This window comes from Watersipora subatra, chromosome 3 (assembly GCF_963576615.1).
Source record: "Watersipora subatra chromosome 3, tzWatSuba1.1, whole genome shotgun sequence".
In the NCBI taxonomy this organism is placed as follows: Eukaryota; Metazoa; Bryozoa; class Gymnolaemata; order Cheilostomatida; family Watersiporidae; genus Watersipora; species Watersipora subatra.
This window is the reverse complement of record NC_088710.1, coordinates 25,793,967-25,807,436: the sequence shown is the minus strand read 5'-3', so window position 1 is coordinate 25,807,436 and position 13,470 is coordinate 25,793,967. Positions and strand designations below refer to the sequence as shown.

At 31.4% G+C, this 13,470-nt stretch overlaps 1 protein-coding gene across 1 annotated transcript in view; it reads right to left on the bottom strand.

Annotated features, from left to right (window-relative positions):
- The window catches only part of LOC137390472 (uncharacterized), a 28,109-nt gene that overhangs the window by 7,439 nt on the left and 7,200 nt on the right, over window positions 1-13,470 (bottom strand). The window contains exons 4-7 of the mRNA XM_068076800.1: window positions 12,751-12,903; window positions 10,707-10,844; window positions 4,294-4,476; window positions 2,330-2,451 (exon numbers count right to left, since the gene is read on the bottom strand). Coding sequence (XP_067932901.1) covers window positions 2,330-2,451; window positions 4,294-4,476; window positions 10,707-10,844; window positions 12,751-12,903 — 596 coding nt within the window. The remainder of the gene's footprint in view (window positions 1-2,329; window positions 2,452-4,293; window positions 4,477-10,706; window positions 10,845-12,750; window positions 12,904-13,470) is intronic.

Sequence of the window (13,470 nt, the reverse complement as noted above, 5' to 3'; positions counted from 1 at the left end):
AGACGCCTCTATTATACATAACCTTTTCATCGTTTACCGTTTTCACACAGAAATGACGTAATAATTACAACTCTATGGCTTTCTTTTAGCTTCATGACACGCTATGCTTTTTTGTCCTCGACGTATTGGGGCTAATTTGTGTTCGGCAAAACGATATCGACAATAGACTCTCTCAATATTAGAATTTTATTAACTCTATGAAACACGATGCCGTTTTTGTGAACCTCTATTTCTGGCTTTTCTCAAGGTTCAATTGCTAAATCGCTGTTAAGGTCACTACTTTTCACGCGGACAATCGTATTATCTCGAGTAGGAATAGCATTTAGATTCTCTCGCCTTCGATCAGACAAAGACACTACAATTTTTATTTGTTCATATCATATAGTCGTATCAGTATCGTCGTATTCAGAGTTTTTAACGGATAGCTGTTGGTGGAACTGTACCTTTTTTATACACACACTTGTATGCAAGATATGTTATTATTAATTCAACATATTCACAAATTTTTTTTTGGTTATCTCAGTTCGTATTATAATTGTATCATTCCCGAATCATATCATATTGTAATCGCAGCAAAACAGACTCAATTTAGCTATTACTTGCTAATTATTTCACTGTTATATTTAAACCTTTTTATAGTCGTTTTATTTTTACAATTTATTTGACCTGTACAAAACATTTGTCTCATGATACGAGGTTTAAAAGTTGTTGACAAAGTAAGTTTGAAAACCTTTACAGTTGTTTTAGGTAGAATGGCAAATGTTGTTATATGTTAAATACAAGTCGATTTTCTGTTCAGTTTTTTATTACCCGGGCAACGCTGGGTTGTACAGCTAGATGTATTAGCTTACACATCTTTCCTGCTAAACCTAACCAATTAGTTTTTCGTAATTAATTTCACATTTTACAACAAACATTTGTAAGATTACTGTGATATTTATTGTGTAAGATTGCAAGTGTCAGTTATTCTCCACTCTCTTATATTTACATACATTTACATACTTTGAGAAATATATATATATATATATATATATATAGAAGATATATAAATTTAAGTGTTCTTACTACATTTATAAAATTTTTATGACTTTTGAATTTATAATATAAGTTTTTTAAAGTTTGTTTCATCGTTGTTATAATTTCAACTTGTATTATTTTAAACATAAATTGAGTTCCGTGTTTGAAGTTAAAACATTATTCATTTTCCTATCACTGTTATTATTACTTGATTAGTTTCCAATCTTTATTATTAATACTATTATTTTATTCAACCGTTTTTGGCAGACATTGTTCTAAAAAAAGTTCAACTACAAAATACTATGATATCCTGTCATATTTTTTAGTATCGTCGTATTCAAAAAATTGATGGATAGTTTCTGGTAGGACAGTAACCTTTTTCAATAAACACACACTTCTAGGCAAGAATTGTTATTATTAATTCAACATATTCACAAATTTTATTTTGTTTTCTCAGTTTGTATTAATTGTATCATTACCATATCATCTTTTATTGTAATTGTTGTAAAACCGACTTAAACTCGCTATTACTTGCTAATTATTTGAAATTTACATCTAACCCCATTACTATTGTTTTATTTTTTTAATTTATGAGACTGGCAGAAAACCTTTTCCTTATGATATGAAGTTTGAAAGTTACAGTTGCTTGACAAAGTTTGATAAACTTTACAGTTGTTTTTATTTTCTCTTAAATTATTTCAACTACACAAAACACTTTTCTCATTATAGGTTACTTATCATGTTTTCTCATGTTACCTATTTAGTTTGAATGTTAGAATGACAAATGTTGTTATATATGTTAAATACAAACAGATTTTCTGTGCAAAGACTATTTATTACCTGGGTACAAGTACCGCTTATGGTGTAAAATGTTGGAAAAATACTTTACCGAAGTTGTTTTCTCGCCTTGAAATGGATTAAAATTTACATTATTTTATTTTAATGGGAAAAATTGATTCGGATCTCGAACTTCTGGAACTGATTATGTTCAAGAACTGAGGTTCCACTATACGTTATCAAAAGATATAGGTCGCTGAAAGTTATGAAATTTTAAATTTACATTGGTTTGAAAGTCTTTACAGTTGTTTTAGTTATTTTTAAATCAGTTATCCTGCACAAAACCTTTTCCCCATGATATGAAATTTGAAAGTTGTAGTTGTTTGGAAAAGTTTGAAAACCTTTACAGATGTTTCATTTTCTCTCTTAATTTATTTCAACTACACAAAAAACTTCTTTCATGATATGTAGTTTCAAAGTTAGAATGGCAAATGTTGTTATATGTTAAATACAAATCAATTTTGTGTGCAAAGACTTTCTTTTACTACCCGAGCAACGCCGGGTATCACAGCTAGGCTTGAGGCCGTGGTGTCACTCGGGGATGCGCGGGAGACCTTTTTCGTCTCGAGTACAGCGAGAGTCTCCAGGTGTGGCTTTCTGGATGAATGAGTTGGATATTGCAAGGCGATTGATTGCAAAGCGATTGAGTGCTAGGCAATTAATTGCAAGGCGATTGATTACAAGTGTGAACCGATTGTTTGCGAGGCGAGTGCAAGAGTGCAATTGGCAACTGCTCGGCGGGTAAAAACTGGTCAGCTGAGGCGGGGGCTCGGCCGCAGAAGTGCGCAATCGTCAAGTGCAAATATAGACGGGTATGAACGGATGCATGAATCTAGACGCATGAATCTACAATATTTACTAAATTTTACAAGCATCTAGCTGTAAGGCACATTGCAGATTTCCATTGTTCTCCCCAACATTGACATGTATATGTGCATACATACTCTGATCAGGACGACAAGTTCAGTAGACTGCATATTTGGAGTTGTTTTACAGTATGAAAGACAACTCTCAATGAACCTTATGCTGCACGCGAATCTGTTCCTTAAGGCGGGTAATGAAGCTAGTTAAATATAAAAATGTCAGACTAGTGAAGAGGTTTAAGGCGAGTTAACACCATGCAAATTGTTTTGGTTTTCAGAACCTCAGCATTGACAGAGAACTATTTATAATGTTGTTAACTAATTTTCATGTAGTCAGGAAATTCAAAAATCTCTGCATATCACTTAGTATGCAATCTATAAATAGCTGGCAATGAGGAAACTAAAATGATGGTTATAGGTTATCAGATGGAAATATGGTTATCAGATAATGCTCACTAAATGAGACAATTTACACTGTTTCTACTCGATCCACAATTTTTCTTTATTAGACAAAACTCTTTACAATATACTTACATTTATTACGAGGTTTTTTTTCAGGAACATAATAATTAAACATGAACAGTTTTGATGGCCACCACCTTCTCATTTCTGATTTTTGAAAAGATTTAAAAGAACCAGAAACTTGGAAGCTTTTAGCAGTTCAGGGAATTACAATTAAAAGGGCACGTTTGTAGCAACGTTTATGTAATTCAAATCATTAAAGGGCTGAAAACCAACGCAAAGTAAAATCGTTTTATTAATTCAGGTCAATTTTGAAACACACATCGATTCAGATACCCAGCAGAGCGCAAAAAGTCAAATTCTCCAATAATAGAAAACATAAATACAATATATAAGTTCAATTATACATGAAATTTAAATTCACGCAACTTGATACCAGACTTCTACAAACTATCACACCATTCTAAACAGTGTAGTGACAAGTTGAAGCGTGTAAGGAAATGTCATTAATTATGTTTCAGGCTATAAATTTAATTGCAAAATTAAATGCAGTTTTAGTAGATTTACTCTTCATAAACAAGGATATGATAATTTATTCTTACTTTACACTACCAACTAGACTTTGATAACAAACAGCAATGTTACTTTCAGATACAACACATGAAACCGTTTGGACTTCTCTTAATAAATAAATTACTTTACTGAATTAAACCTTAAACTTGTCTGGTTAAAAAACCAGTTTAAAATTTTTTGCAAAATCTAATTTAAAAAAGTTACATAGTGAAATTTAAAAATTTTGAAAAAATAAATGACTAACTGTATTTCAATTGCACTAAAAAAACTAAATGACATTTTAATCTTGTCAGAGCAATAAGCCATAAATTTAAGAGTTAAAATTTAATGGCTTATTATAGTTACCACCAATAAGAAACAGTATTAAAAAATGGCAAAAGCCTTCATAACAAACCAGTAAAGAATTGTTGAGAATCTGAACTGTCAGAAGTGTAATGTATTTTATATAAATGTATGTAAACATTTAAACTTATATAGAAATCATCATATTGATACAAGGAAACAGCTACCACAGCACCGGAGAGTAGCTGTTATTTCTCACCTGTCAGGGAGTCCGTTGAGCCGGTTGGCAGACAAATCAAGTTCTTCTAATGAAGTCAGTTTGGTCAGCACCTCAGGAACAGTTTGAAGGCAATGATATATCCATTTATGTGGAAACATGTGGTTCGAAGGCTCGGCATAGCCAGTGATCCTCAGAACCTTTAGCTTTTGAAGTTGTATAAAACTAAAATAAGATAATATAAGTGAATTTAATTGACGCAAATCTGATTCAACTGATCATTCATGCCAACCCAAAACAAAAACAGGTGTGTAATTTGGAGCTGAGAATTGCATAAAATCTAGTTAACCACGTTCTATCAAATTATCAGGGTAGCTAGCCGCTCCACCAACTACAACAAATTACTGCCATATTTAAATGTTTACACTTTATGTTATGTTTTAACTTCGAATAAATCAAGTGTAAAAGAATGAAAGAGACATTTAATTATTTTAAATTATTGGAAGGCTACTATAAGACAAGAATTGAAACATACAGCTCAATCCTTTTATTGAACACCACCTTTATTTGATTATCAATTTGACATTAATTGATAATTATTAAACCATACTAATAAGGGATCAGTGTTCACAAAACAGTATTAATATTGACTCAATTACATCAATAATAACAACAATTTTTGTTATTGCTGTAGTGGTGGCCATGGTTTCTGTGATGATGTACCCAAAATAAATGGTCATACAACCACCAGAACTAACCAATGGAACATCGAATGAAAATCGATAGATAGAAGAAAATAGAAATAAATATATCCATATATATATTTCTCAAAGTAAGTCTGTGTGTCATCGTGTATTGTATATCTGTGGGTTTTCCGGCTATAGAGCTTAAAATCTTGATATTATGCGTTCTGATGGATTTGGACTCACAACGATTTTTGCATCATTGAGTGTTTTATCCGGATGCTCTACCACTGAGCTAGAATGCCATAGTGATTAGTTATGTTTTCATATAAAATATACAGCATGCACTCAATTATTTTAGCATTAGGTTTTCCACCAAAGATTTTGAAATTTGTTTGCCTCGGAGCTTGAACATAAATTTGGTTTTTGACTAAACTGGAGCAGGCGCATTGCAATTAGAAAAGCTCCAGAAGCGCTAGGAAATGGATTAGCATTCTACGCTTCATAAATTCTTTACAAAAAGGGAGAAACCATGTGGAACGACGCCTCCTTTACCAAATAAATATGCTAGGGAGATAACAGTTCCAGTCGAGTTACCCTAAATTGTTATGGAGGATGAGTCTCCTTTAAAGATGTAAAGTAAACAGGCCTTTGCTGTTTATATTTTCTTTTTGCTTCGATTTTTGATGTAATTATCTGTTGCGTTTTTGCTGGTTCTTTAACTAGTTTTATAATTTTTAGTAAGTACTGTATTTTAACCTTTAATGCTTCAGATGTTTTAAAAGCCAAACATACGAAATGCTTACATTTGCTTTCTTTTTCCAACATCATAAATATAAAACATGTTATTAAAATTAAACATGATCTATATATACCCGTTTCTATTTATAGTATGCAGTATACAGTACAAGTTATGGTGTAAAATGTTGAAAAAAATACTTTACTGAAGCATATCTCTGAATTTACCCAAGTTTTTCTCATCTTGGAACGGATTAAAATCTACATAATTTTATTTTAATGGGAAAAATTGTTTCGGATCTCGAAGAACTCGGTTAGTAACACTATAACATTTCCACTAGGATAGGTTCCACTGCACGTTATTAAAAGCTATACGTCGCAAAAAGTTATGAATTTTTAAATTTACAGTGGTTTGAAAACCTTTTCCTCTTGATATGAAGTTTGAAAATTACAGCTGTTTGAAAAAGTTTGAAAACCTTTACAGTCATTTTTATTTTCTTTTTTAATTCATTTCAATTTTACAAAACACCTTTTTCATCATATGTAGTTTGGAGGTTAGAGTGGCAAATGTTGTTATATGTTAAATACAAATCCATTTTCTGCCCAAAGACTTGTTATTACCTTGGCAACGCTGGGTAACACAGCTAGTAGTTGTTAGATAACAGCTTATTCCCTTCGATTTTAAATATGGGTAAAACTTTAGCACATTTCAATTTTTGTGGAAAACACATTGTTTTATGCTCATGTTGAATACATAGGCCAAATAATTTGATAGCTCATGTGAACAAGCTTTTACTAATTTCGCGGAAATTCCATTTAAGCCTTCTGCTTCGTGTTCATTTAGATTCGCAATAACTTTGTGAACAATACACTCATGAACGTCTACAAAATTAATCTTGGAATGTATTTATTCCTGACACTTGACGTTTTACATTTGTATTAGAAAAAGCTTACGCAAGTCTGGTTCATATTTCTGTAAAAAAAGTGTTAAATTATGTAGCTATTTGTTTGTCATCAGTTATATCTTTAGAGTTAGAGTCTAAAAGCTCAGTAAATTCTTGGGTTTTACCTTGGTTTCGTCCACAATGATTATTTGGTAAATTTCAAGGGTCATTAATTTTTAGTATTTCATGAGAATAGTAGTCAGCTTCTGCTCCTTTGATATGGGATGAAACTTTATTTTTAGTTTTTATGTAGTTCTTTTTTAATTTAAGACTAAATGAGTAAGCTCTGTACTTGTCAAATAAGATGTCTTTCTTTTGTATCCAAATTAGGCTTTTAAGTCCTCCAAAGGTTTTTAAAGCTTTTGGGCTTGCAACAAGTTGGTTCCTCTATAGGAGCAATTTGGTCAAAAATATTTTGCTCTTGTTTACAAAGAAGCCTTCTGTTTCTTTTTTGTGTCATTCATGCCTACGTAAATGACCGATGTTGCTCAAATAATAAATAAGTAAATGTCACTGTGAATTAGTTAGCTATTATTAGCAAAATAGTGTTTGGTTTGCTTCGATAACATTGAAAAATTGTTTCGTATAAAGTTTTGTAACATATTTTTAACTGTTTTTTTGTTTGCACTGTAAGGCAAAAAGGCCATATAGAGCAGTATAGTAACCCATAGCAAATGTAATTATTGAATGCAAAGACACCCAAATAAAAACCATCATTTTTTTATTCGTGCTGTACATATTAAAATTAGCAACAAGACTAGTAATGTGGTAACCTTAATAATTATAGTTACCTACAGTAAATGTAGTGTATTTAGTGGTTAGAATATGTAAGAAATTGAAACATTACAATGTACTACATGCACTACATACAGCAGGGAGCTCCTACTTTTGAGATAGACAAATAAAATACACGTTGAGCATAGCCTAAATGACTCTAGCTTCAATGACTTTAGCTAAGTAAATATACATTTAAAGCAACATTCTAGTATGCATTTTACACAACTCAACTTGGAAATTGTCACAGGCTAAAATTTTATTTCTTCTCTGTTTTTGGGTTTGTTTGGGCTCTAATTGTTTGGTAGAAATGGATCAATAGAAAACTTACAAGGATTAACTCTCATGCATTGAGGCAAAGAGTTTAATTCATTGCCACTATTTTTAATCAAAATAATTTATTTGTATACATGTGTCAAAGAGTAGCCTAAATATTATATAGAAAGGTTTTTTTATATTAGCAAATGTAACATTCAACTTATTTAACGAATATTTTTATATAAATAATGTAATAGTTTATATATAATATTCTGAACCAAAAAGCTATATTAGTTTTGACACGCAAAGTTTAAACAAAGTTTATAATCCAATAAACTAATGCACCATCTCAGCCGCACTGGCTATACCGGCCGGCTACTGCCAATCTCAGCTGGCATTTGCCGCCTTTTTCATTTGTAAGGAAGCCTACATTCTAGATGAAGACAATGTATGTAGTAGAGTCAGTTAGATATGTAAGATTCCATAAATAAACAACTACTATTTATTAACTACATTATTTGAAGACAATTCATTTCAAAGAATTGATAAATGAACCTGTTCAAGTGCGCAGTTGAATACATGTAGAAGAAGTCAAGCAAAGTTTGTGAATTGTATAAAAAATATTGAGCTTAATACCCATTTCTTTTTGGTCCACATTTTTTATTTATTAGGCAAAACTCTTCACAATATACTTACATTTATTATGAGTTTTGTTCAGCAACATAATAATTAACCATTCCGATTTGTAAAACTGTTTGTGTTACTGCCAAAAAACACCCTGATCCTATCTTTGTGTTTTTATATCATAGTGCTGAGGTCCAGTAGTTACTGGTACATATAAACAACTTGAACACAAGGTGTTAGTATCATTACATATAATTGCATAAGTTTTATGGAATACACAGTAGCATTTTTATTTTTTCTGGTCCCTTCCAATGCTTTCATAAATAACTTTATTATACAATTAAAAATCATCACACATTGGCTAAAAGACCCATTGAAAGTATATAAGAAAATACATGGAGATGTAGAGGTAAATTAGTATCTCTCTGATCGAGGCAATAGAAATACATATTATTATTAACTCTAGGATAAACTACACAACATATGAACTACTAGAACTTAGACATCATTTGTTGGTATTTCATACTATATTTTTCAGACAGTTTTTACATCATTGTTTTCATTTTAAATACTGTGATACTTCTAAAAGCCTAAAAAAGTAAATTTTAAAAGAATATTGTATGTATAATAACATGCATCTACCAGTTTAATATGATTTATTGGTCAAATTCAAATGATGAGATAAGAGTATTCAGTGATCTAACAGTATACAAGTAGAGTCATTATTAAATATGGTTGCTGAAACTTTAGTTAAGAACTGAGCTTCAACGTGTCTATGGTCTGACTTATCACAAAAAAACAGTAGTTTTAAGTGAACTTTAAGTTAAATTATATACTGTGTTGACCGAAATCCCAATTCCATTCAAAAATTATTTTAATAATGATTCATATTTTATTATGGTTGCTTGACTAAATTTAGGTGGCATTAAAAATTAAACATTAGTGAAACTGTACGGTGCATTTACTTCATGCGATAATAAGATAACATAAGATTATACAGTGCAGAACAACATACTGTGCATTGACTGTAATACGCACAGAAGCTACTGCACGTCATTAGTTTGAAGTGAAGTGAAAATACTGTTTTTTATGATTTAAAAGATAATATTTACAAAGTAAAGTAGCACAAATAGTGCTTCGAACTGAAAAATAGCCAAAAAACATTTGAAAAGTTGAAGAACCATGTTTAAATTCCATCCGGTCATCTTTTGAAAACCATGGTATAAATACATGTAACATAAGCGTAGTGTGAAATAATTTACATTCAAGCTAAAAGAGTTCTAGCTGACACACAGCTGTGTTTTTGATAATGAAATTTTTGTTTTTTCAGGTCAGCCGAAAGTAAATACATTCTATATATGAATGTATATGTATTATAGATTAGCATATGTAAATACAATATAGACAATTATTGATTAGCTCTTCTATGAAAATGTTTAAGATAATTATCTATTTATTTACATATAATTTTCTGCATGAATTGCAAGGTATTATCAGTCCTCCCATCCAACATTCAAGTAATTTAAAAGAATAAATAGTTCAAAAAGATTTTAATTTCAGCAAGCACTATGCATAAAATAATAATTACTTTGCTATTTTGAAAACAGACAACATAGAGATATCAGCGTGCTTAGACTTTTCCAGGATTCTAACAGGCAAATTCACGTTTAGTGTTCATATTTATATACCCATCAAAATTGTAGTTTTAATAAACTTTGGCAACAAATTCTTCCACCGTTTCCTATCCCTATCAATTTTCTAGCTGCCATGAAAGTTGGCAAACAATTTCTTTATTAATATTATTGAGTTCTGTTGGTCCACTCTGTCTTTAGTATGTATGAAGAACTCAGCTGTGTGATAGGTTTGGAAGAAGATTAAATATTGCTGTCAGAAATTTAGATAAAGGTTGGATCACTGCTGTAGGAAAGTAAAAAAAAATTTGGTCTGTTGCTATCAGAAAGTTTTATGGTGAGCATTAACATATTTAATATTATTAACTAACAATAATTAAATCTTTGTAAGAAAATCTAGCACTTTTTTATGGCTGCCAGATACAGTTTGATCAGTTTAGAAAAGTCCATCTTTAATCACTAGTAGCGGTTTTGATAAAAACTCAGTGCAGGTTAAAATTGGTTCAGACTACTTAAGGTTTAAGCAATCTGAATAAAACAGCAATAACTATACTACTACTTAAGACTAATAAGCTAATAAACTAATATGTTAGATTAAGAAAGGTGCTCATGAGAAAAATAATAAAACTTCATAAAAGTTGTTGATATAATTACTACACTTTAATTATATTTTAATAGTTTTAGGGTAAAGTAACCCACCTAAAAATACAATGTTTAATCACCAGCAAGTTAGCATGGCTGCTCATCAATGGGTAGTAAAAGTTATTCATAGAAGGACTTCATATAACTATGTGTATATTTACCTATCTGGGAGTTGTCTTATCCAGCAACGTGACAGGTTCAGCTCTTCTAATGAACTAAATGCAGTGATAGACTCAGGGAGCACTTCAATAGGGTTTCTAGAGAGATTCAACTTTTTCAGCGATGTCAGAGAGCCCAAGCTGCAAATGAATTGTATTAAACAGATTTTTCTCTCATAAAATGTTCATATCTTTAGCCTTAACTTTATTAAATTTGCTGAAAGATATAAATACGCTTCACATACAGCAGTGATACACAGCTATACAGTAAAAAACCTTTCTTTAACCCATTAATTCATTATAATCAAGTTTTTATTTACAATATCATAGAAATGAGCTACAAATGTCTACCAAAAAGTTATAACCATAAAAGGTTTCCAACATTTTGCCTTAATTTTAAACTGTGTTTGAGCACTGAAGGATGCTGAATTATTCTGATGAATTTATCTCTGATTACTAAAGGAAGCTGATTAAATTAGCATGTGAACTATGAAATAAAAGTGATTTCTCAGAAGTATAATAATGCTAGTACACTGACAGTACCAGTACATAAGATATTGTTACGTGTAATAACTATTAATACAAGTATTCTTAGATGTGGTAAGGTGGTTGAGTGGTGCAGATGGTATCATGTTTAGCTGGAATCTAATATTCAGGTTTCATCCCTGTGCGATGCAAACCTTATTCCTAAATCGTTTAGTGAGGTGACAGCTCACTTGACACAACCCTCAGTATATTAAAACTAAAGATCACCCATGCTAATATTTTGCACACGAATTACTTACCCTAGGACACTCTTATTTCGCTAGTACTTACTTTCGTGAGTAGCACACAGAGTAAAAATTCGCTGCAACTTAAGTTCGCGGCTCTGATGAGCGTGAAAATATAGTGATGTGAAAATAAATGCAGTTGAAAACACAGATTACATTTTTCAGGTCCAGTTCCCTAATAGGAAAAAAAAATCAATTTGGGACTAGTTCGAATTTGTAACCCACAGGTTGAAATGTGTGGGTGAGATCGATAACTCAATTTGATCACTTGCTGCCAAGTGTTTCTTGGACTATCAATGACGTCTAGGTCAGAGCCGCATAGTTTCACATGTCGTATGTGAAACTATACGACACTGGTCTAGGTCTCTTCTGCCGTGAATTTCACATGTCTTTCACAGTCAAGTTCCAAGAAGAAGAAAATAGATAACAACCAAAACTGTATAACGTGGTTGGACGTGGTGAGGGTTGTTATTGTCTTTGGTTGGTAATAAAATTCATCACTACAATAATTATTATTCAATTTTATGACTTCACTTACCAGACTTTCATCTTCATCAGTTACAAATTCGGTGGCTTAACTGATATCATCATCTTAATTTGCTTTGCCATGCTGCTCAGTCGGTGTATTAGCTATGAGTTTACCAGAAATTTCCCATTGATTCTAACCACACACGACAATTGCCCGCATTTCTATTATGACTATTTTATGGTGGATATCAATGATTAAAGCCATTTACCTTCGCGTTTTCGCTCGCTTGTTATGATAGTTTAGTTTCGCTCATGAAATTTCTGCAAGAGGATGACACCGCGAAAGTTAGATGACGCGAATACATAAGTGTCCTATGGTACCAAAGAACTCCTCACAATCAGATGCTTACTTATTCTGAGACAATAAAAAAATAACTGAATCCAAAACATTATTCATTAACTTTAGAAATACAATTAGGCAAAAGCATACAATAATTTGTCTTGGTTCATCTAATGGTCTGAAAAAAAAAAGATTTTCTCAAGCTTTGACAAGATTCCATGTAACAAGAATAACAGTATAGTTTACTTGATAACTCAGTAAGATACCGTTTCCGATACCAGAAGCGGGGCAGCTCTACTGATAAACTTTATTATAATATATAACCAGCCATTATCATTATTAGGTGAAATAGCAAAATACATTCTATGAATATTCTGGATGTAGCTAAATTTGCAACGGTAAGATGCGGTAAGGCTTTGACAGGGTAAGTGTATCAAACATTGAAGTGAATTTCATATGTATTTGATACCTGTCTGGGATTTGTCCGACGCCATTGTTAGACAAATCAAGTACTTCCAATGAAGTAAGTTTGGTCACTACCTTAGGAACAAATCGAAGGGATCTATAATGTTCTTCAGAGCATGATATCCTCAATACCTTTAGCCTTTTTAGCTTTTCAAACCTGAAATCAGATGATATAAATAATAAGAATATATTGAAAAGTAGTTATATAAATAATATATTCACTCTTCTATACTGACTTGATTTCTGGTATATTTTCTCTTAAAACAAAAAATAATGATAAATCACCTATTCATCTATATATTATATTATAAACAAATACTTCCATGTTATTTTTATCATATCACAGTCTAGCCAGTTCAAATCAGTGACATTGGTGTGAGGTGTTAAAATGAGAACAAACTGTTTCTGTATTTTCATTCCGCAATTAGAAAATATACAAATCATCCAATATATTTGTTTGTTATGGAATATGTAAGAAAAATACATATTTAGTGCAGGTATCAGTAGTGAGACTATTATTTATTTATGGTGTTTTCAACAAACTGCATCATATTCCCCGTTTTACACGGTGAAAATACATGAAGCTTGCGAGTTCAAAAACTGTGAAAAAGCTAAATGCTGCTCAAACAACTTTTGAAGCGCACACACATAGTTCTAATGTGAATTAACAACCTTCAGATTCCATTTTAGGCGCACCATCATATATATTAACAATTTTGTTGCT